Genomic DNA, 25,781 nt, shown 5'->3' with positions numbered 1-25,781 from the left:
TTTATGATCATCACAAATGAGAATGACATAAGAAGTTTGTAGAGTTATCTATCACTTTTTTGATAAATTGTTAGCTCTAATTTTTTAGAATTGAAGGCATATATATATTGGTTACTTACTTTTTAGTCGGGTCATTGCACTGATTTATTATGAATGTTAATGCAAACCGAACTTCATAGCTAACCTGAAAAGTAACTTCTTATTTTTGTAATGGTACCATGATCTGCTCTCCAGAACATCATTGCCAGTATATCAAATCTAAAACTTCTTGACGATGGTGAAGAGTCAATTGAATAAAAATTTTCTTGGATATTTAATAGACGATGGATAATATCCAAGAAAATTTTTATTCAATTGATCATTGCCAGTGATTTTTTCAAATTTACAGTGAAATTTTTATTTAGTAGTCAGTGCCAATAGATTGTTCTGACTGGCCCTGACACTTCATTTGTTCTTCATTGCACAATTGTTTCCATGAGCATGTAGTCTGTGTCAGACACATCCTCACATATTTTAAACTGTGAAATTATGTAATCAAAATCAACTACATCCTCTACTTTCCTGATTTATATAAATGCTAATTATTGTGAAAAAAAGTGTTTGAAATGTTTAAATCTAAGAGCAACAGACAGACCACATTTTTCATGGACCAAGTTTAAAGTGACTGTCTTTTGTGTTTAACATTATAGTGCTCTTGACATCTGTACCCTTCCACAATAAAGAGAAATTGTTGGCATTGTTGTAACCATATCATACAGTTTCACCTGCCAGCAGAATATTATACAGTTATTTACATTGGAGATGCATTTTTAAAAACACTGCATGAATAAAGAGATAATTTTCCATAAGGGGGCATTGAATGGAAGCCAGAAAACTTTCCAGAAGATTAGTCATGTGCTTTAGTAACTCCTGTTGCATTATATTTCCTTTCTACCCCATATGTCCCATTTTGTAGAATTTGAAGAACTCAGGATTTTGATCCTTTGGATGCAGGCTTGTAGGTAGTTGCCAGCATTTAAAATGAACATACTGCATTCATTTCCATGCAGAAGTTGTTTTTATACTCTGAAGAAGTAGGTGATATGTTCTTCTGAAATGTAAGTAGCAACATACAAGACTACACAACTGTCTCTCTTTGTAATTTGCAAGGCTGCACTGTGTTATAACCAAGAAGATCACAGTCCTCATTTTTACTGTCCTGAAAATCTTACAGATTATGTTAAAGTATTTTCACTCTACTATGTTACAGTAATACTGTGGCCACCAGAAACATCAGCTCCAAGTCAGTTAGCAGAGAGCAATTTAAGTGAACAATCGGGACAAGCTGCTCAGATTTCTGTAAGTTGTTCCATTGCACATGACTTTAACATTAAGATTTGTACTAAAGTAAAGACTAAAATAATTGCTTTTCGAGGGAAAGACCCCATTTATAGCAAATATTGTGCCTGTAACAAAGTTATTGAACAAGTTAATTGTTTTAAATATAATATATTACATGTGAAAGTGAAAATATCTTTCTGAAAACATTCTGATTTACAGCAGAGCAGTGGAAATAATAAACTTAGTGTTCAAAACCAATTGTGCTCAAAAGCATGCAAGCTGATGGTTTACAAGACTTAATATGACCCATGGCCCTTATAGAAGGAAGCTTATACTGTTTGAAAATGAGATTATCTATATGTTTAGATATACTGCAATATTCACTAGATTAAAAGCTGTTTCTGTATATGATGATGTGTGTGATTCCACTTTAGATCTTCAGGGGTACTTGATGTCCAGCTTCAGTTAAAATCCCATAAATTTAAGAAAATTAGTCCACAATTGAATTAATAAAATTTCTCTCAAGGTTAAAGTTTGTTGCAGGTTTCCTAGATTTACAGGGTAATTTCTGATATTATATCTGCTAATTTCCTTCTTTGTTACGACATTCTCCTTTATCAAGAATGCACTATTTTTTCTATAGGACATGCCCCATTCAAATGCTGGAGTCCCACCTCAAATACAGCAGCCACCCATGGGGCCACAGGACCCACCTCAAATGCAGCAGCCACCCATGGGGCCACAGGACCCACTTCAAATGCAGCAGTCACCCATGGGGCCACAGGACCCACCTCAAATGCAGCAGCCACCCATGGGGCCACAGGACCCACCTCAAATGCAGCAGCCACCCATGGGGCCACAGGACCCACCTCAAATGCAGCAGCCACCCATGGGGCCACAGGACCCACCTCAAATGCAGCAGCCACCCATGGGGCCACAGGACCCACCTCAAATGCAGCAGCCACCCATGGGGCCACAGGGCCCACCTCACATGCAGCAGCCACCCATGGGGCCGCAGGATCCACCACATCCATTCATGCAGTCACAACCTGCAAGACGTTTTGTTCCTGAAAATTTGCCAAGTCCTGTAAGTAACTAGAGCCTTCTTATAAAATAATTACACTTAAGTTACACTGATCAACAAACAGTGATTAAAATTTCTATTGCATTTCTAGTATTTGCTATCTGAATTACTTAGTTTTAATGAGTGAAAAATTTAACTTGTGATTAAATAAATAACCCACTGTATAATCATTGATTATATTACAGTATTTTTCAGAGCATCTGACCCACTGCTATTATTCTTATGACTTTTTGTATAGTAAGGTATAAATATCTGTAAACATGAAAGGAAATGAGAAGAGCTAGAGGAAGTTGAGCAGGAAATTCAGGAGAGCTAAAATGTCCTGTAGGAGAAGCAACATTACACAGTTTGCTTTTTATAACCTGTGCTTTTGAATTGCATTATGAAGGTAATGACATTGCATTCTTGATCTTTCAATTTCAGGTGACAGAAGATGACGAGTGCAATGAGCCATTGATTTTTGATATGGATGATGATTGGGTGGATCCACTTCCTCTCGCTACAAGATTCTTTACCCAAGATGAAATCAGTGCTAGCCGTAGATATATTCGTAGCACTATGTACAATATTCCAAGCGGAATGGAAACGATGGAGGAAGTAAGTCTGCCACACAAATCTTTTTCTTAATATAGAAACTCATAGGAAGGGTTGATATTATTCAGTCCTAATTATGTTTAAACTTCACAAAGTTTGGGATCTGTTTGAGTCAATCAAGTGTTTATGTACTTGGAATTCATTTCAGTTTAAATGGGAAATGATTTTTATTTCCCCCTTTGCTTGTTTGTAGCATATATCTATGCTATATATGAAGGTAACATCATACATAAGATTTCAGGTTTTTACAGTGATAACTGATGACAGAGGCAGTGTGTTCCCCCACAATGCTGGTATCTATAAGTCCATGCACCATTACTATCCAGAAGACAAACATCATAATAATACCATTCAATTTTCTGCAAAGTACAAAAGAAGCTTCTGAATTGGAAATTATGATGATACATTTCTAATGGCACTGTTATCAAATTAATTTTAGAAATCTACATACTTGTTTAGAATTGTAAGTACTCACCTAACAAGTACACACCATCATCTCTAATATTATCTGACGTGCAGCGGATGAAAGATGGCAGTTCATCAGAATCAACGTTGATATCTTGAAGTGGGATAAGTCGTGGGTAAAAGAACCCAGCAGATGATGGAATATCCATTACTGTAACTGCTTGCATTAGAAATGACCGGTCATCGACAGTCATGTCAGATCCTGTAATCAGCATATTCATAATTATTAAGATAACACTTCCAATTTCACAATAAATAGAGATAAGAATGTGGCCTTTTAGTCTGAAGTTATATAAAATTCAAGTACCATAATTATGAGCATGGACAAAACCTTTGTTTTCTGTTTTATAAGAGAAAATAAGTTTAGGCCTGATGATATATGAAACCCACAATTTGGATATATATTATCCCCTGAAAATAACTCTGTGGTTTTCAGTCTCAAGACTAACATGACCTCAAGACAAAAATTCAACCACATGTGCATATTCTTCCACTGTATGTAATCATTCTTTTGGTATGTTACCATATTTATAGTATGATCACTATATATACTAAGTGTAAAGTCAATAAACAATGGACTTGATCTTCCAATATAATTTCATATCTCAAGACAACCTAGTGGAGACCACGGATACAGCAGTTGAAAATTAGAGAAGAGAACACACTGGATGAGATTTCATTTCTCATGATGGAAAGTATGAAGATGGTTAGCTGTCTTCTAGGACGTTGCGCCATAGTCTGCTAAAAGCCTACTTGTGTTCTAGAGGAGTTTGCTGCCTCGAACATCATGGCAGGGATCTCTCTGATGACAGAGGCAGGCAGCACCTCTGAAACACTAGTAACTTCTAAAACAAGCAACAACCCAGAAGAAAGCCATCTTCAGAACAGACTAAAGGCTAAAAAAAATAGGAAAAGTAGAGGGATGAGTGGAAATAAGCTCTGCGGAATAGCACACAAAACTGGAAATGTCCAACAACAACAAATTTTAACATAAAGAGTATGTCAATAAACTAATCTTGCAACTGATGAAATTTTTATAGATTACATCCCTTACCTTAAAATTGTACAAAACCGCTTCCTCACTATAGGTTACAAAACCGACCCTCATATTGGATGTTTCAGCTCCTTCATCCTTGGGTAAAAGTTTCAAAATTTCCTTTATTTCGTCACAAAGAAGTTTAAGTAGTCCAGATTTGACGCTATTATAAGACACATCAATCAAAAAGATGAGTGCTGGAGGTTTTGGAAATGTTTTGTTCTGAAACAAGACAAAAAAATCTCTGATGCCACACTGTTTTTATATGAAATTAACTACAACATTTTGCTGAAGCAGTAATAAATGTTAGCACAATGTACTTTTGGAATCACTTATATTGATCCTTCATGTATCAAATGAAACTATTACCATTTGAAATAATTACATACCACATGTGCATGAAAATGTGAATATGCGACAAGATAATCCAAAACTATTAATATCGGCTGTAATCTGTGCACAGCCTGATTTATCTATGTAGAGACACTTTAAGATTGGATCCATACATTTTATCCTTGGACGACTAACAAAGTCCAAAAACCCAACAAAGTCAAATATATTCTAAGTTTTTTTAAGGGATACAAAAAAACAGTCCAATGTATATCAAAATATATTCATATGTTCATATATTTTGGTAAAAGTTTTGTGAATATCTCACTCAGCCCAAAATCGTTGGACAACAGCATTATTTAAATATGGCCTACAAATGTTATCAAATAATTTTCTATCTTGTAGACATTAAACATAAAGGTAAATTTCTCCCTGTGCTTAATCACTTATCCTAGGAGAACAGAGATAAAGCTTTATGCAATAGATTCTTAACCTTGGCACTAGTTGGAGTTCAGGGTTAGCATTACATTCCACCTACCACTGATGTTATGTGATGCATACAAAATAATTCAGACAACCAACAGTGAATGTATATCATACAACCAATAGTAAGTCATTTCCAGATTTGTACCATTGAAGTTACCCGTAATCACTTCTTAAAATCCAATGCAGTCAAGAAACAGAAAACAGTTTATTCTAAATATTAGACTTTAAGTTAGATATTCATGCATCTAGCCTGAAAACACTAGAATTTTCAGAAACATCATCTACGTGATACAACATAAAACCATGTCTTAAAGAAAGTGTAACATAGCATGTCCAGTATGAAATTACTGAAGAACAATAGTCAACTTACCCTACAGTCATCTTCTGTGGCAACAAATTCATATGCTGCCCGCTTCAACTCTGGTCTCGCCACCGGCAGATGTCTGTTCTCTAAATGTTTGAAGTACCATTGAGGCACTGTCAACAATTATAAAAACAATTACTTTCATTCAAAATGTTTGAGTTTTTGCATATGTCATGCTATATCACACTGCACGAGACCTTTTTTTCATTTTTCCCTTGTTTATTTCATCTGATATCCAACCCATTTCAGATTTCTGATGGCTGACTCTGTATTATTCAGTGTCATATTGGTAAGCACTATGCCAAATCTCAATAAATGCCTACTACTCATATTTCACAGTAAAAACCATTTATAATTATATTTGTAGTTATAATTAAATCAAACTGTTGTACCAATTTTGCAAAATCTTTCAGCAAAATAAAAAAAATTAAAAAGTATAAAATCTGATATCGAATATGAAATTAAAATTTTGTACAATAAAAGGGTCATTCTATATTAATATTTTTATGCAAGTTAAATTAATATTATTTATTTATTTATTTTCTAATGACAGGTACATTGATTTTATATCATTAACCTAAATACAACCTCTAGACAGAATTTTTAAAATCTACAAAATAAGACAAAGAGATGAAACATAATAATAACATGATAATGACTCAATGTTAAATTAATATTACCACAAGTATAATTTTCCCTATGCATTGTCTCATCCATTTATTACATCCATATACAACAAGACCCTTACCTTTTGTAGTGGCCTTGCAGAAACAACAGCGGAAACATCGCCCTTCGTCAATGAATTTCATGAAAGGGCACATATAGGCTTCACATCTGTTGCACCTAACAGGACCAATTTCTCCCATGTTTATAATGAGTGGCAAATCTTCTGCACATGATGTTTGAGCCAAAGGGCTCACTACAATACCAAAAGGCACAGCAACCTGAAAAACGAAAGAAGGAAAATTCTAAAAACAGTGTGCACAACATAAAATACTTTTCCATTGTTTTATACTCTAGAAATCAAGGATTCAGTACCTCATTGTGTTTCCATCTTCAGTCTGTATGTTCCTTATCTCCTCTAAGCAAGTTTAAACATAATTAGGACTGAATAATATCAACCCTTCCTATGAGTTTCTATATTAAGAAAAAGATTTGTGTGGCAGACTTACTTCCTCCATCGTTTCCATTCCGCTTGGAATATTGTACATAGTGCTACGAATATATCTACGGCTAGCACTGATTTCATCTTGGGTAAAGAATCTTGTAGCGAGAGGAAGTGGATCCACCCAATCATCATCCATATCAAAAATCAATGGCTCATTGCACTCGTCATCTTCTGTCACCTGAAATTGAAAGATCAAGAATGCAATGTCATTACCTTCATAATGCAATTCAAAAGCACAGGTTATAAAAAGCAAACTGTGTAATGTTGCTTCTCCTACAGGACATTTTAGCTCTCCTGAATTTCCTGCTCAACTTCCTCTAGCTCTTCTCATTTCCTTTCATGTTTACAGATATTTATACCTTACTATACAAAAAGTCATAAGAATAATAGCAGTGGGTCAGATGCTCTGAAAAATACTGTAATATAATCAATGATTATACAGTGGGTTATTTATTTAATCACAAGTTACATTTTTCACTCATTAAAACTAAGTAATTCAGATAGCAAATACTAGAAATGCAATAGAAATTTTAATCACTGTTTGTTGATCAGTGTAACTTAAGTGTAATTATTTTATAAGAAGGCTCTAGTTACTTACAGGACTTGGCAAATTTTCAGGAACAAAACGTCTTGCAGGTTGTGACTGCATGAATGGATGTGGTGGATCCTGCGGCCCCATGGGTGGCTGCTGCATGTGAGGTGGGCCCTGTGGCCCCATGGGTGGCTGCTGCATTTGAGGTGGGTCCTGTGGCCCCATGGGTGGCTGCTGCATTTGAGGTGGGTCCTGTGGCCCCATGGGTGGCTGCTGCATTTGAGGTGGGTCCTGTGGCCCCATGGGTGGCTGCTGCATTTGAGGTGGGTCCTGTGGCCCCATGGGTGGCTGCTGCATTTGAGGTGGGTCCTGTGGCCCCATGGGTGACTGCTGCATTTGAAGTGGGTCCTGTGGCCCCATGGGTGGCTGCTGCATTTGAGGTGGGTCCTGTGGCCCCATGGGTGGCTGCTGTATTTGAGGTGGGACTCCAGCATTTGAATGGGGCATGTCCTATAGAAAAAATAGTGCATTCTTGATAAAGGAGAATGTCGTAACAAAGAAGGAAATTAGCAGATATAATATCAGAAATTACCCTGTAAATCTAGGAAACCTGCAACAAACTTTAACCTTGAGAGAAATTTTATTAATTCAATTGTGGACTAATTTTCTTAAATTTATGGGATTTTAACTGAAGCTGGACATCAAGTACCCCTGAAGATCTAAAGTGGAATCACACACATCATCATATACAGAAACAGCTTTTAATCTAGTGAATATTGCAGTATATCTAAACATATAGATAATCTCATTTTCAAACAGTATAAGCTTCCTTCTATAAGGGCCATGGGTCATATTAAGTCTTGTAAACCATCAGCTTGCATGCTTTTGAGCACAATTGGTTTTGAACACTAAGTTTATTATTTCCACTGCTCTGCTGTAAATCAGAATGTTTTCAGAAAGATATTTTCACTTTCACATGTAATATATTATATTTAAAACAATTAACTTGTTCAATAACTTTGTTACAGGCACAATATTTGCTATAAATGGGGTCTTTCCCTCGAAAAGCAATTATTTTAGTCTTTACTTTAGTACAAATCTTAATGTTAAAGTCATGTGCAATGGAACAACTTACAGAAATCTGAGCAGCTTGTCCCGATTGTTCACTTAAATTGCTCTCTGCTAACTGACTTGGAGCTGATGTTTCTGGTGGCCACAGTATTACTGTAACATAGTAGAGTGAAAATACTTTAACATAATCTGTAAGATTTTCAGGACAGTAAAAATGAGGACTGTGATCTTCTTGGTTATAACACAGTGCAGCCTTGCAAATTACAAAGAGAGACAGTTGTGTAGTCTTGTATGTTGCTACTTACATTTCAGAAGAACATATCACCTACTTCTTCAGAGTATAAAAACAACTTCTGCATGGAAATGAATGCAGTATGTTCATTTTAAATGCTGGCAACTACCTACAAGCCTGCATCCAAAGGATCAAAATCCTGAGTTCTTCAAATTCTACAAAATGGGACATATGGGGTAGAAAGGAAATATAATGCAACAGGAGTTACTAAAGCACATGACTAATCTTCTGGAAAGTTTTCTGGCTTCCATTCAATGCCCCCTTATGGAAAATTATCTCTTTATTCATGCAGTGTTTTTAAAAATGCATCTCCAATGTAAATAACTGTATAATATTCTGCTGGCAGGTGAAACTGTATGATATGGTTACAACAATGCCAACAATTTCTCTTTATTGTGGAAGGGTACAGATGTCAAGAGCACTATAATGTTAAACACAAAAGACAGTCACTTTAAACTTGGTCCATGAAAAATGTGGTCTGTCTGTTGCTCTTAGATTTAAACATTTCAAACACTTTTTTTCACAATAATTAGCATTTATATAAATCAGGAAAGTAGAGGATGTAGTTGATTTTGATTACATAATTTCACAGTTTAAAATATGTGAGGATGTGTCTGACACAGACTACATGCTCATGGAAACAATTGTGCAATGAAGAACAAATGAAGTGTCAGGGCCAGTCAGAACAATCTATTGGCACTGACTACTAAATAAAAATTTCACTGTAAATTTGAAAAAATCACTGGCAATGATCAATTGAATAAAAATTTTCTTGGATATTATCCATCGTCTATTAAATATCCAAGAAAATTTTTATTCAATTGACTCTTCACCATCGTCAAGAAGTTTTAGATTTGATATACTGGCAATGATGTTCTGGAGAGCAGATCATGGTACCATTACAAAAATAAGAAGTTACTTTTCAGGTTAGCTATGAAGTTCGGTTTGCATTAACATTCATAATAAATCAGTGCAATGACCCGACTAAAAAGTAAGTAACCAATATATATATGCCTTCAATTCTAAAAAATTAGAGCTAACAATTTATCAAAAAAGTGATAGATAACTCTACAAACTTCTTATGTCATTCTCATTTGTGATGATCATAAAAAAGATGGAAACTATTTTTAAAATTCTTAGTTACTGAATATTAATTATTAATCAAGCCATCACTGCCATGTATGCATGTTATTTGCACCTAGCAAACAATTAGCCTATTTACAAAATTAAAATAACTTGCTCAACTAAAAAGATGTAAAAAGCTTCTCTACCAGCAGTAAAGTTTCACATGGACAAGATATCCAACAGTAAGACTTAAATTTGTCAGGATAATAAAAAAAAACATTTCAAGTATGGAAAATTGCAGTATGGAAACTATAACCCGTATTTACTATAATACACACAGTCATTTTGATGGCAAATTATAAGATTTCTAGAGTTATGAAAAGTCAAGGAAATACAGCAGAGGAGTTCCAAACAAATATAAAACCCCCTTCTCAAAATGACAACTTGATTTAATATCACACACAAACTTAAAAAATTCTAAAACTGTTACTGTGTCAGGCAATACAAGAGCCAGATCTTGCTATGGGATTCAAAACACAAACTAATTCTAACTGTAAGACAAATCTGCATACCTAAGGGTAGGCTTGCCAGCCCATTCGTAAAGTCAGATCCATAAATGTCAGGTTGATGAGCACTTGCCATGGAGCCTCCAGGCATCATTCCAGGTTCTACAGGTATGTTATTGTTAGGGGGTAGGGTGTTTTGCGGAGGTGGTTCCATATTCCGAGGTCCTGGAGCGCCAGGTGGGTGAATGCCCCCAGGTTCTTGCTGTTGTTCCTCGGGTGGTTGTGGATTCATGATTAATCCAAAGAAGAATCTGAACATCATGGTTTTCCGTCACTAAATATAACTACATAAAAGTTCCGATACTGAACATTAAACGGCATTTGGTGAAACAGTCATATTTTCTATACAAAACTGCTAATGCAGATTTTTCAAACTTGTAAATAGAAACTCATTTAAACTACACCAAAAAGTTTATATTATCACAACAACTAACTTCTGCCACGTAAGTTCGACTACTATGCGCGAGTATGATTGGTCACAACTTTAACCAAACGATATTACTTTTTACATCTTATTATGCAATAGATAGTTCTTATTATAATATATAAATTATACACATAAAATAAAAATTTGACTACCGATTTTTTGGGTAGTTTTAAAACAGTTAATAGATTTCCATTTTAAGTCAACCAGCATGGATAAACTGTTTTTTTTAATACTTTTGAAATACACGTTGCACTAATGTTAATAAAACTAACTCCTGGAAATAACATTATAAAACATGTTATTTAATCAAAGATTTTATATCTTGTAATTTCTTAGTTCACTACCACAATAACTAAGTGAGTAATTTGATTTACAATTAATTAAATATATTACGTTATGTGCTTCAATTCGTAACGTTTCCTTTGGTAATATGTATGACGTAAGAGTCGCCAGAGTCATCTAGGAACTGAAAGGTTTCATGGTTACATTTCATACAGCGAATTTTATTAACATCACCAAAAATAATATAAATAAATTAAAACTACTATTCCGCCGGACAATGGAAAAGAAACTAAACACGATTAAAACACTAATTACGGCTTATTATGTGCCACCTTCCGTTAACTTTTATTAGTTACTGCTACTTTACAAGAATCACATGAGATTCTATGCTGCTTTCATCGAATTGTTTGTTTCAAACCGTTAAGTAAGACGCACTTAAATTAATAAAGATTAGGCTTCGTTTTATTTAGGGTCAAAGTTAGACGATTGTCGGTGTGAGATATGGTGAAGTTTTTCATAAATGCTGTCTGCCGAAGATCATCACAGCTGGAAGTTTTCTGTCAGTGAACTAATTTGTACGGGCTGGAACTGTAAATAACACGAACTAAACTCTTCGCCATCACATCCAGACCGGCTCCAGAGGGCACTCAACCTCTCATACCATGGATTCAGGGGTGAAACGGCAGAGTTAGCCATTTATTTTCATCTAGTGCGGAGGTTTTCCTCCACGTCCCCTATACGCCTTAAATTCGTAACACAGCCCTTTTCTATATTAAGGATACTAAGATTGTATACACAGATCGCCATTACAAAGACAAGATGCAGTACTTACCAAGAAACATCATCGAAAGGTAATGTGAAGTTCTTGATATATGGTTTTCAGAATAGTGTCTGGGTTTTTTTTTTCTAAATTCTGAGATACATTGGAATATAGACTACTATATATTGTAAATGTAGTGCTTCGTCTGGTTGCCTATGCATCAGAATCCAGTCAAATTTAATTTCTGTACCTTGATTCTAACTAAATTAAATTTATTACGTTCAGTGAACACAATCTTATGGGCCGGGATAGCTCAGTCAGTATAGTGACTAGCTAGCTGAGCGATCGGAGAAGCTTTCGAGAAGCATTTCAAACATATATCCTAAAAGTACAGGAATATAATGTTATATTTGTGTATTACCTATTTCCATCTACCTTTAAAAATTATTCGCATAACGAATTATACCAGTAGCTGGAATACAAGCATTGTAAACGTTTGACTGCGTCTGCAGCCTGATGTTATAAACAACCATGATTATTTCAATCCTTCTGTCACCATAAACAACTTAATAATCATTAATTAAACTCGCCATATAGTTGAGGCAAATAGTTTTGTGTAGCGGTAACATATTCGGCCCAAATGGAGTTCCGAAGGCAACGGAAAACATTCTGCGTATTGTAGTCTGAAGTAAAATATTAATTATATAGTTCTGTTGACGATATCTATAAAACTTTGTGATTAATACCGGCATTGAATGTTGGCAAATGAGGCCATGTCCCATCCGGTGTGTTAGCTTTAGTAACCAAACTTCATAAGTACGTGAGTTGAGAGTTCGGCAGCCATGTTTCGGATCACGTGCCCGCATGATGGCTGTCTCATTGGTCGGAAGACCCGACCAACACTTTCAAATAGAAATGGTTGTACAGGCTTCAAAGACGTAAACTCACACATGGTCATTTTATGATTTTTTTTTGTATTTATGAAAGATTTAAGCTCCTATTCGTTTTATATAAGCACATAAACATTGTATAGGCAGAAATCCAACTACTACTGAAATATTCATTCTCACACCACATTTTAAATAAAAGTTATTTTCGCAAAGAGTTTTTGTCCGACATTGACTGAATGCACTTCATACTACCGCAGATATGATTCTTGTTGCAACAAGAACATTTTAGAAGCACAGCTATCCACTAATTCCTCATTGTCACTGCGACTACTTGAATACATTGGTTCTACAGGCACGTCTAGACGTCAACTACCAGCTTCTGAAATGAGTCAACTGAAATGATAAGCCTGAAACAAGAGTCACTGCATGCCCTCGGTTTCTGCTGGCTTCGTTTTGTTTCTCCGTCGGCACACTGCATTGCTAGATCAGATATCCCACCATGACCTTACATTTAATTTACCAGGAAATCTTAAAGAAGAGGTCATAAAGTTTCATACAATGGAAACTGAAATTAACCAGGAAGGGAAAAACAAATCTTGGCATTTTCAGGGTAATAACTCAAATGGTGAAAATACCGAGATACACTTGGACTTCCCCAGATGGCAGAACACACAATCAAATAGATCATGTTTTAGTAGATAAGAGAAGGCAGACAAATGTAATTGATGTGAGGTCATTCAGAGGAGCAGATTGCGACACTGATCATTATCTCGTGGTAGCAAAAGTGAGGGAGCGGCTTTCAGTAAGTAGACGAACTAAATACAATTTCGACACTGAAAGATCTGATTTGAAAGAAATTAAGTGAGGGAGAGGCAAAGGAACAATATCAAGTTGAAATTTCGAATAGGTTTCAAATTTTAGAGGCAAATGAGGATAATGAAAGTGTGGACATCAACAGGGAGTGGGAAAATGTCAGAAACTGCATCAAAATTTCAGCAAAAGAGAAACTAGGATACTACAGGAGAAAGCAAAATAAACCGTGGTTTGATGAAGAATGTTCAAAATTAATAGATCGAAGGAAGCAAACAAAATTTCAATGGTTGCAGAACCCAAACAAAACAAATGCGGATAATCTATGTAACGTGAGACGTGAGGCTAGTAGAACCTTTAGGACTAAGAAAAGGAAATACCTGAAGGGCAAAATTGCTGAACTTGAGACAAATAATAAGGAAAAAAACATCAGAGACCTGTACAGAGGCATTAATAATTTTAAGAAAGGATATCAATCCCAGACCAATTTGGTAAAGGATGATAGTGGCAATTTGCTTGCAGATCCAATAAAAATTGTGAATAGGTGGAAAAATTTCTTTAGCGAGCTCTTAAATGTTCATGAGACTGGTGATATTAGACAGATTAAAATACATACAGCTGAACTGTTGGTGCCAGAACCTAGCTTAGATGAAGTGAAACTAGCCATTGGGAAGTTGAAAAGTTATAAATCTCCAGGAATTGATCAGATTCCGGCCGAATTAATTAAAGCAGGTGGCAAAGGGTTGCATATGAGGATCCATAAGCTTATTCAGTTAATTTGGGATAAGGAAGAGATGCCACAACAATGGAAGGAATCCATAATTATTCCTATTCATAAGAAGGGGGACAAGACTGAGTGTGGTAATTACCGAGGAATTTCGCTGCTATCAACCTCATACAAAATTCTATCCAACATTCTTTTGGCAAGATTAACCCCATATGCAAATGAAATTATTGGGGATCACAGTGTGGGTTCAGACGAAACAGATCAACGATTGATCAGATCTTTTGCATTCGTCAGATACTAGAGAAAAAATGGGAGTTCGGTGGGACCGTACATCAGTTATTTATAGATTTCAAAAAAGCCTATGGCTCTGTGAAGAGAGAAGTGCTATATAATATTCTTATTGAATTTGGTATACCAAAGAAGCTAGTGGGTCTAATAAAAATGTGCTTAGATGAAACCTGTAGCAAAATTCGAGTAGGTAAATATGTATCTGAGACATTCCTCATCAAGAACGGTCTGAAACAAGGAGATGCTTTGTCTCCCTTGCTCTTTAACTTTGCGCTAGAATACGCCATCAGGAAGGTCCAAGGTAGGCAGGAGGGTTTGCAATTGAATGGGACACATCAGCTATTGGCATATGCTGATGATGTTAATTTATTGGGGGACGATATAAATACAATAAAGAGGAACGCAGAAGTTTTACTAGAGGCTGGTAGACAAGTGGGGCTGGAAGTAAATTCAGAAAAAACTAAGTACATGTTAGTATCTCGTCATCAGAAGACAGGCGGGCAAAATTATCTTAGGGTGGCTAATAAATCCTTTGAAAGGGTTACAAAGTTCAAATATTTGGGAACAACAATAACAAATCAAAATGATACTTGTGAGGAAGTTAGGAGGAGATTAAATTCCGGAAATGCTTGCTACTTCTCAGTCCAAAATATTTTGTCTTCCTATCTGATTTCTAAGAACCTGAAAATTAAAGTATACAAAACAATAATCTTGCCTGTTGTTTTGTATGGGTGCGAAACATGGTCTCTCACTCAGAGGGAGGAACACAGATTGCAGGTGTTTGAGAATCGGGTGTTGAGGAGGATATTTGGGCCTAAGAGGGAAGACGATGGGGCGTGGAGAAAACTGCACAATGACGAGCTTAAAAATCTGTACTGCTCTCCCAGTATTGTGATGGGCGGGACATGTAGCGCGCATGGATGGGACAAGAGGTGTGCACCGGGTACTGGTTGGGAAACCTGAATGGAAGAGACCGCTGGGGAGACCTAGACGTAGATGGGAGGATAATCTCAGGCGGGATCTATGGGAGATAGGAGTTGAAGGAAACTGGATTTTGTTGGCCCAGGACAGGGTCCGGTGGAGGGCTTTGGTTAATTCGGTGATGAACCTTCGGGTTCGGTAAGCCATCTAGTTAGTTAGTTTATTTGGCGACTTCACTGACCGTACAATTAAATGTCAGGATAGTACCTCGGAATATTCCAAAAACCATTTTTTTTAATCTTTTCCAATCCATTCATTAAAAATCAACCTACCATTTGACACTGCATAATCTAAGTAATTTAACGCCGCCGTTAATTAAACGAATAAAAACTAACCGAGGGTGTATGAAGTGCTAAAATTAATCATATTTTAATTAGATATGATAGGACGATAATGAATCGAGACGGATCTGGAACTTGACACTAATGTTCCCGTAATCCTTTTTATCACGTACGAGGCTCTGGAAACTGAGTCATGACTACATGAAAATTGCAGTCTGTTGGTGTTGAGAAAAAAATCCACTGTAGCAAATAGATTAGGTTACACGTAGGACGAAAGTGCATTTTCAAGTTTTGAGCACATGTGTTGGCCGTACCCCTTAAGAACGCATTAAATTTTGTCCTGTATAAACCATTGTAACCGGCCTGATCTTGTTTTGATGTCCGTACGCTTTTATTGTTTTTGATATCTAATATGTTTACGATTGTATACTGGAGTTGTTCTGATAATGAGGGCTACGTGGACAAACCTGTGGTCTAGTTTCTCACGAGGAGGATGGTGAAGTCCCTTCCAGGAAGGAGACCAGATTTGTTATTATCACTGTGTACTCTCTAAAGGAAAGACGCAATATAGATACTTGGAGTTCGACGCAGTTGTTACCTTCTTGTGTGTTCGATCCCCGTTGGCGACCCTGAAGTCCCCTGAGCTAGCTGAGCAAACCGAGAGTGGGTGATTGGTTATAACATTGTTACAAAATGAATTACTAATGTAATGCACGTCTCCATAAATAAAAAGCTCATAACCACTGCACTGAGAAGCAATTTTATTTCCTTTCCACAAAACACTCAAAATATAAAAACTTTTGTAACTGACATGAAAACCGTAAGGCAGCCACAAACAATCCCCTAGAAACGTATATACAGGCGTACTAGGAGTCACGGCCGGTCCGATCTATAGCCTACTGCAGGGGTTCTCACCATTTTTCGCTGGCGTACCACTAATTCTAATTTGACGCATTAAATGTACCACTAACCAAATGCGTTTAGGGAGTTAATATTATCTTTTGATTTTCTTACTTAGGTAGATAAACGCTGGCTTACTGCAGCCCCTTCAGTTGAAGAGATGGGGCTCCAATTCGAAAACACGTGTTGTGTTTCACATCGCGTAATTTTAACGTGGGTGTGATCTTTCGCACGATAAGACCGGCAATAAAAATATCACAAAAAAGCCACTGCTAGTGTCCTCACATCTGCAAGTCCTTAACTAGAAAACATATCGGTGACATTGCACGTCGGCAATCGTCGACAAAGGCATTTTAATCCCAGCAAAGAACAATAAGGATTTATGATACGGTCACTTGGGAACATGAAAGTGGTGTTGAATCCCAAGCAATGCCGGGATGAGTTGGCCGGGAGAGCGGATCCCTTGGGAGGAAGTTCGGGGTGATCGAAGTACTGCAAGCTGGAAGTTAACTTCAGAATTTATTACAAATAAATGTGGTATTAGTTGTTTGAGAAACCCACGAGTCGAGACGTGTTGATCTGCCTAAGCACGGGCAGTGGCGACTTCTAACAAGAGTAGAGTTCTTTCCGGCGTGGAGGCGGACTAGACTCAAGTTCAGAGAGCAAATAAGGGTGGTCGGTCGGCCCACTCGCCTCATAAAAATCCAAAAGGAAGAAATTACCATCGTTAAGACTTAAACACTTCCATGATGCAAAATCTTCCCTGAAAACTTTGACATTCAGCTAGTCAAGAAATTTGTTTCTCTTATGCAATACAAAGGTTCATTTCCACGCTCACAGAAGATGACAAATTACACCACAACCAAAGCCAGTTGAATCCTGTTTCCGTCTTCACACTCTAAATTTTAAGTTCCATTTGAATGTAACATAGTTCCCTATTCCACTTATTGGTATTAAGCAGATGCAATATGAGGATGCCTTCTCGTGTGGGTGTTTGTTGTGTTTACTAATGTGAGTCTGTCATCAACATAGCCCATATAACTTATAGCTGAGCCTTTTGTGGTGATATATTTTCTTTAAGATGCCATTCCCTGTAACAAGATCACTAATGTGCATGTGTGGGGTCGCATTCAAGAGGAGAATGACATCATATCTCTTGACCTGACTATTTACCCCCACCAAAAACCCCAGCCTAGCAGCAGAAGGTGGTCATGAAGTGACAGCATCTACTACGTGTAACTTTACTGTTCAACTTAGTACACACCTTTTTCCTTGTCTTGAGTTTTGAATAAAACTCTTCTTATTAGAAAATACGAACTGACTAGCTTCTACAATTGGAATACCTAGTTATTTCAACTTATCCACAAATCCTAAACAATCCCAAACGTATTACATGAACACCACCCTCACACGTTATTTCTCACCTCCCCAATGCGTACTAAGTGACTAGCCCATCGCAACCCTGACTTAATTGCCCTAATAAAACAATATCAAATGAAGACAAAAAATTACGAAGCTCGTCATTCCAGTGTTTCGTCTTTAAGAATTACAATTGGTTAAAACATCTGCCTAATTTCGAGGGCAGAACACTTAATACACAATTTGCATAAGCTAGGTATTCCAACCAGTTCTGAGCAGATTGTTTTGCTGGCGTTAACAAATCACTTCACCGAATTGCAATGGCGAGTAGCGATCCAGAAGTGAAGAAAGATATCTTACTCACGTGTGCTTCAAGACCCACAAGTAAACCAAAAGCATAAGATGTACATGCAGTGTAATCTAAAGTCGTCATGCCACAGCTCTGAATTTAGATGATGGCGTCTTTCTTCGGAGGCCCAGGTTCCATCCCAGAGTAGCCCTCAATAAATTACGCGACGTGGAAGTTCTTATCAGTCGTTGCAACAAATTTTTCCGATAGGTCAGCTGCCTGTTGCTGTGAGCACTACAGGTCGACCTCTTATCTTATGATGTAACATCAGGAATAATTTCCGCATCTTCCTCTGTTTCGCTACAGGTTGACTTACAAATGACACTTCCTCCCTAACCATCATCCAACAAATACTCAATTGCACCGTCAGACATCGTTTTAGAAGCGCCAGAAGGGAATTTGCATATTGAAACCATGGCCTTGATTTCAACACTGAAATAAGATCTGAGATAAACAAAGACGCTTTGAATTTTTGTATGACGTCAGTGTTATAAAGCAGTATTCCAGTCCAGCCCAATATGACTCATGCTCCACACTTCAATTTCAACAACAGGGATAAACCCGCGTTATAGAGAAACCGCGTTATTACGGGGATGCATCGGAAAAATCCGTACAAGTACTGGACGTACAGTACTGATAGACTATCGCCATTTAAGAGTATACATACTTATTTAACTATGTTACGATTGATTTTTACGGGAAAAGTAATAAATAATTAATTTGGCTTACATTTTAATATACCGTACTGAAATATATTAAACTACTGTACTATATTTTTTATTTACAAACACTATGTACACGGTATTTATACACTATTACATACTTTTTATATATCAAAATTTAGGTGTAAATTTAGCAATATTTTTGTTATCAGCGTCCGTAAAAAAATAATTATGAGAAACTGTATTAAATATTTTTCTTAGGTCACTTGCTTTACACTGCAGTCTTATACAGTACAATAATTCAATTCGATTAATTTATTTACATGTTTGCCAACAGCAAGAAGCCAATAACAGGCAAACACTATTAAATGTACAATAATAATGAATAATAAAGAAAAATACTACAAAAAGAGATTAATTAAACTTATACATGTACAGTATTAAATATAACAGCCAAATACAGGGAAGCCCAAAAAAGAAACAATATTAAACACAAAACAAAATAAATGAATACAAATAAAAACAAATAATCCACCTAGGGAACACTAATATAATTGTAAAACGTTAAGAAATACAAAAAAACAAATAAATGTCCACAGTGCACGTGGAGTAGGGCTCATAAAACCCATCAGACCATTTGTTCACATTTCAGAAAGAAACGACCTTCAAAATTAAAGAAAGGGAAAACCGGTGACACTGGGAATACCAAGGGCACAAAAAATGTTCCAGCTCTTCGATTCGGCGAGGGTGGCCGTCTACTACCAAAATAAAGTACTGTGTTATCTGTCTGCAGGAAGAGTTATTATATTTCTGTAATGCAAAGCGGGACCTTTTCCTAAAGCCACTATCCGATTCTCTTCGCTGGCGTTCAAATTATACTCCTCCATGCAATATTTCCTGAAGAACGAGTCCACGTTCACCTGAATCAAGTTCCCGAATTAACCTCCATGAACTTCAACATCACCAAAGGATACAACCGAGCTAGAAAGGGGGAGGGGGCGGTTGCATTCTTCTTATCGAGATTTCAGCTCTGCTTCTCATGTCGAATCAATGGGTTACGTCAAATCCAGGTCCTAAATCAACTCACACAGAAGGGGCTCAGAATACATCCAAGACAGCATTCTAAACACAACGAGGTCGAAAGTACAAAACAGTAAAATGATGCACAAGTATTAAACTAACGGCAATTTAGTGCGGCAGCTTTGAGTTCATGGTTCAGGCACAGGAACAAATTTACGTTTTACGTCACTCACCTTTTCAATTCGCGTGATATTCCAAATAACTCCAGTGTCCGGAACACGTTACCCACAAAATGCTCCAACTTTTGCCAATAAAAAGTTAAGACGTTAAAAATATTTAGCAGCGAACAAACCGAAATACTTATTTTTGACACCAAGAAACTTAAAATTGCTTGCTTATATAACACCTGCGGCACGTTTTTCAAAGCATCTGGGCTCTTCCAAAAATATTAATGATCAGACTAGAGAAATCACTCGTCAAATACATCGCACATGCAAAGACGAATACACGCACTGTCAGATGGGAAACGAAATCACATCCACCCACACTCCTCAGAGTAAACCAACTGCCCGTCTTCGTACAGACAGTCTCTGCGAAGAGTCCACTCACGAAATATGCCGAAAGCAAGCGACTATTGCCGAACGTGAACATTCTGATAGTTACAAGGGTGTAACACGTAGACTTTCCTTGAAAACTATTACGGGTGTCGAGTGTCGTATCCCTGGCAAGGAATCGATGGACCCTGGATTCCTCGTGTCAAATCTTAAAGACCGGAGACAGCGTAACTGCCTCCGATAAAGTATAAAAGCTTTTTCCCCGATACTAATTTTGGAAGGGTACATAAAGGCCTTCCCAAATGGACCTTCCCATGACTTAATGACTAAAGAGTTCCCGGTCATTATTTCATGGATACCTGACGACTGAACATTCGGATGATTAGTGGAATGCAGCTTCTATCGGAAAATTTCAGAGTGTATTAGTGTTTGTGCTTTAAAGAGGAGGAATTCAACTAAACGATCGTATGACTACATTCATTATCAGTCAACGGATCAGTCTCACGGTAGAGTCCTGGAACGTGATAAGCCAACTTTATTTTTAAATAATCCTTTATTTCCATAAACAAACAAGAAGCAACTATTAGCTTCTCAATAAGGAATCTGCCCCATGAAGTCAGAAAAGGTTTTGCTGTTTGCGATGAAAACAAGAATCATTCAACGCTGAGCAGGTTGTAATATTTTCAAACATTAAATCGCCGTGCACATGTAGATAGAACAGGGCAGACAAGGAATGCAGTCAGAATTTTCATCTGAAACCCCTTAGAACTACAGTTAGACCTCTATTTACGCCGGGGATGTGTTCCTGGACGAACCGGCGTAAATGGGAACTCTTTTTGTAATGTAAATCAATGGGAAGTCAATGACATGCGTTCCCAGCACCCAAACATTGACGAGTAATGTAATGGCATTACATTTAAAGCTCTGAAATAAAATAAAGGGAATTTAAAAAATATATTTTATACACTTACAATCGGCAATTCGTTGGTCCCCGCGATTGACTGCGATTCTTTCGTGTGATTGATGTGTACAGTAGGGCACCGCTTATACGGCGGGTTAGGGACCAGACCCCCGCCATAAAGCGAAAATCGCCGAAAAGCGGATCTTTGCCTTATTTCACTTGCAAATGCATATCAACGCCTAATAAGATGTTACACTATCATATAGTAAGTGCACAATAGCACTAGGCCTAAGAAAACGATATGAAATAAAATGAATATCAGTAGTACACACATTGTGGCTGGTTTGATCTTCAATCCACACAACTAAAAGTTTTTCCATGTCGGCAATAAGGCTATCTCTTTTTCTTATGACTTTAAGAGTTCATTCGTGTGGCACTTTTAATTCCTTTAACACTTTCTCCTTAGCGTTCACGATGGCACTAACAGTTTTGCGAGCTAAGCTTAGCTTACGTCCTATCTCGGCCATAGACATGCCTTGTTCACGAAGTTTTATTATATCTAACTTGGTATTTAAAGTAAGAGGCTTACGACTCCTCTTTTTATCGCTACTACCCTTTGACGCCATTGTAATTACACTGTAGAAACACAAAAATATTACATAAATATACAGTTTGTAATAACTTTGAAAAATTGCCAGAAATACGGAGACGCGGAGCGTACAAAAGCTGTAAACAGATTGAATCAGCGACGAGAAAATGGCGCCGGACGCACTTCTCTGACTCAGCTGTTGAGCGCCGTATTAGCGAATCGCCGTAAAGCGGAGCGCCGTAAAGCGGAGCGCCGTAAAGCGGGGCCCTACTGTACAGTCATCTCTGCTGTTATGCGATAGTTGCATTCATGTAAGACGCCGACCTATAGAAAATCGCGTAGTAAAAATAACCCCGGTACCTCCGCAGAGATTAAATTAGTCATTTGAAAGTTTAAAGCGCATAAAAGCAAACTCACATATGCAGAAGTTTGTATTTCACAAACAACTTTCACCGATTCATCGATCTCATTGGAGCAAATTCGCGTTAACGAAACATACGTAATTGCATAGATGACTGTATTTATAATTTTTATTGAAAATCAGCGATGCAAGAATTACGATTTAGTACAAGAATCAGTACGAGATACATTTTTCACTTTTTGACTTGCTGATTTCAAAATTGGCGTTATTCTGAATCGGCGCAAATCGAGGGCTACTTGTATATCATTAAGAAGCGGCTTGGGGAGACAATATTTGAGAATGGGAGGCTGGTAGAAGATTTGTTTAAATCAATTCATAATTTATTAAACGACGCTTTCAGTAGCTCAGACTTAAAAGTATTGTTAACAGGGATGAGAAGTGTTCACTGTAAGCCACTGCTACTGAGGTTTTAATTCATAACGTACGAAAATAGTTATTTTATCACAACTGGAGAAAGTGCTGGGTGAATACTTCAGTGCATGAACTAACTAACTAACTAACTAACTAGATGGCTTACCGAACCCTAAGGTTCATCACCGAATTAACCAAAGCCCTCCACCCGACCCTGTCCTGGGCCAACAAAATCCAGTCTCCTTCAACTCCTATCTCCCATAGATTCCGCCTGACATAATCCTCCCATCTACGTCTAGTCTCCCCAGCTGCCTCTTTCCCTCAGGCTTCCCAAATAGTGGACCCAACCAACCAGATGGCTTAGGGAACCCGAAGGTTCATCACCGAATTAACCAAAGCCCTCCACTGGTCCCTGTCCTCGGCCAACAAAATCCAGTCTCCTTCGACTCCTATCTCCCATAGATCCCGCCTGACATTATTCTCCCATCTACGCCTAGGTCTCCCCAGCGGTCTCTTCCCCGCAGGCTTCCCAACCAACACCTGGTGCACACCTCTTGCCCCATCTATTCATGTAACATGCCCTACCCATCTCATTCTTCTCGGCTTAATCACCCTGACAATACTGGGGGAGGAGTACACATTTTTAAACTCGTCATTATGCAGTTTTCTCCACGCCCCATCGTCTTCCCTCTTAGGCCCAAATATCCTCCTCAACACCCTGTTCTCAAACACCTGCAATCTGTGTTCCTCCCTCTGAGTGAGAGACCACGTTTCGCATCCATACAAAACAACAGGAAAAATTATTGTTTTGTATATTTTAATCTTCGGGTTCTTAGAAATCAGACGGGAAGGCAAAATATTTTGAACTGAGAAGTAGCAAGCATTTCCGGAATTTAATCTCCTCCTAACTTCCTCACAAGTATCATTTTGATTTGTTATTGTTGTTCCCAAATATTTGAACTTTGTAACCCTTTCAAAGGATTTATTAGCTACCCTAAGATAATTCTGCCCGCCTGTCTGCTGACGACGAGATACTAACATGTACTTAGTTTTTTCTGAATTTACTTCTAGCCCCACCTGTCTACTAGCCTCTAGTAAAACTTCTGCGTTCCTCTTTATTGTATTCATATCGTCCCCCAATAAATTAACATCATCAGCATATGCCAATAGCTGATGTGTCCCATTCAAGGGAGAAGGAACATCTCCATATTGAAGATAACCTTTTTGAAACAGTTGAGAGTTTTAAGGCTCAGTAATGACAGATAATAATAATGTTGAAACAGACATAACTAATAGAATTAAGTCAGCCAATAAATGTTATGCAGCTCTATTTATACTCCTTAAAAGCAAAAATACAACTAGAAGGGTCAAACTGAGAATGTACAAATGTACAAAACTATTATGAGACCTGTAATAATGTATGGAAGTGAAGCATGGGTCCTAACGAAAACAACAGAAAGGAGGATTAATGTATAGGAGAGAAAAGTATTGTGAAAGATGTTTGGGCCAGTGAAAGAAGGAGACGAATGAAGAAATCAGAGCCTGTACAAAGAACCAGATCTGGTTGCTACTATTAAGACAGGCAGACTGAGATGGCTGGGACATGATCAACGGATGACTGGTGGAAGGTACCCAAAAAAGGCGCTAAATGGTCAACCACGTGGAAGGAGGATGAGGGGGCGACCACGTATGAGATGGCTAGATGATGTGGAGGCAGATCTGAGAACCACTGGAGTAAGAAGATGGCGAAGGAAGGCCGAGTCAAGGGATGACTGCAAGATTGTGATATGGGTATGAAGATTTCTGTCTTCTGGGTTGTTGCGCTGTGTAGTCTGGTCGATGTTAACCAACGTTTCAGAGGCCATACTGCCTCCGTCATCTGAAACGTTGGTAAACATCTACCAGACTACACAGCGCAACAACCCTGTCGTATCTGTGGGTCACGAACCACGTATTGAGGTATGCAGTCAATTATTAAGCTAGTATAACCTTGTTATTTGAGAAATGTTAGGAAATTGTGTTACGAAATCCAAAGAAACAGAAACTGCGATCGAAGGACGTAAACACCCTGAATTTAAAGTACACAGGTTTAAAAGGTCAGAGGGCACGGAACCATGTATGGAAAAACATGTGATGTTGAGACCAGGCAGAGAAATAGAGAGTATTTTGGTACCCTACATCAAGGGAATTCATTTATTGAAGCATATATATATACCTCTCGAAAATTTACTACAACCATTCAGCTCAGGCAGTCACGCTGCCATTGAATTCGAATCTCTGCTCTTGGGTCTCCGAAGTCTCAGCAACCTCACTGATTGTATCAGCAGCTCTGTCATTAAAGCACATCCAAAGATTGTACTTTGAGCATTATCACTCTTAAGTGACGCCTTATCCAGCAGCTCCATAGCCACCTGAACACAGAAGCATCCGCTCGGTTCATCTGCAGTAGTTAATCCTTAGTCCAAGAGTCAAGAGTCTGACGACTCTGGGGGACCTGGGATACTACAACCCAGAAGACTGAAATCTTTTTCAATGTTGTTATCAGTAACTGATGTGCGTGGACAACCTGGACACTCATCACCTTCCATACTTTCCCTGCCTTTCTAAAATCATTTGTGCCATTTGAACACAAGACACATGATCTTCACTGTAAGCTTCAGTCAATAACTGAATAGTTTCCATCACAGATTTCTTAAGTTTCATGAGAAGCGTAATGTTAACGCGCTGTTCCAATTTACAATCTGACATTTTTCAAATGAGCATAACAACACGTCTGTACAGAAACTCTTGTTCACTGCTACTGAACGAAGCAATCAAGTTGAAACTTACATCACCGGTAGAGGATAGATCAAGGTC

At 37.6% G+C, this 25,781-nt stretch overlaps 2 protein-coding genes across 3 annotated transcripts in view; one reads left to right on the top strand and one right to left on the bottom strand.

The window, feature by feature from the left end:
* LOC147874619 (uncharacterized) overlaps positions 1-4,523 on the top strand; it is a 6,829-nt gene extending 2,306 nt beyond the window's left edge. The window contains exons 2-5 of the mRNA XM_087344367.1: positions 1,250-1,338; positions 1,964-2,407; positions 2,828-3,001; positions 4,074-4,523. Coding sequence (XP_087200493.1) covers positions 1,250-1,338; positions 1,964-2,407; positions 2,828-3,001; positions 4,074-4,082 — 716 coding nt within the window. The 3' untranslated portion in view covers positions 4,083-4,523. The remainder of the gene's footprint in view (positions 1-1,249; positions 1,339-1,963; positions 2,408-2,827; positions 3,002-4,073) is intronic.
* Positions 2,328-25,781, bottom strand: LOC110832023 (uncharacterized). 2 transcript variants are annotated; one of them, XM_087344366.1, is made up of 10 exons: positions 20,343-25,781; positions 10,380-10,624; positions 8,515-8,603; positions 7,446-7,889; positions 6,852-7,025; positions 6,428-6,623; positions 5,686-5,792; positions 4,518-4,721; positions 3,474-3,665; positions 2,328-2,387 (listed from the first exon to the last, which is right to left on the bottom strand). In XM_087344366.1, the coding sequence occupies exons 2-9, from the start codon at positions 10,603-10,605 to the stop codon at positions 3,654-3,656; spliced, it is 1,452 nt and encodes a 483-aa protein (XP_087200492.1). In that variant the 5' UTR covers positions 10,606-10,624; positions 20,343-25,781; the 3' UTR covers positions 2,328-2,387; positions 3,474-3,653. The 2 variants fall into 2 exon arrangements, with proteins under 2 accessions (XP_087200492.1, XP_087200491.1); XM_087344365.1 differs by lacking the exon at positions 20,343-25,781 and having other exon boundaries at positions 10,380-10,912.

The sequence above is a fragment of the Zootermopsis nevadensis genome, unplaced genomic scaffold (genome assembly GCF_977971745.1).
Source record: "Zootermopsis nevadensis isolate Lab colony 2312 unplaced genomic scaffold, Znev_1.0 Znev_ptg000007l, whole genome shotgun sequence".
Lineage (NCBI taxonomy): Eukaryota > Metazoa > Arthropoda > Insecta > Blattodea > Termopsidae > Zootermopsis > Zootermopsis nevadensis.
Note: the sequence above shows the minus strand (reverse complement) of the source record. Positions and strands in the feature narration are given on the sequence as shown.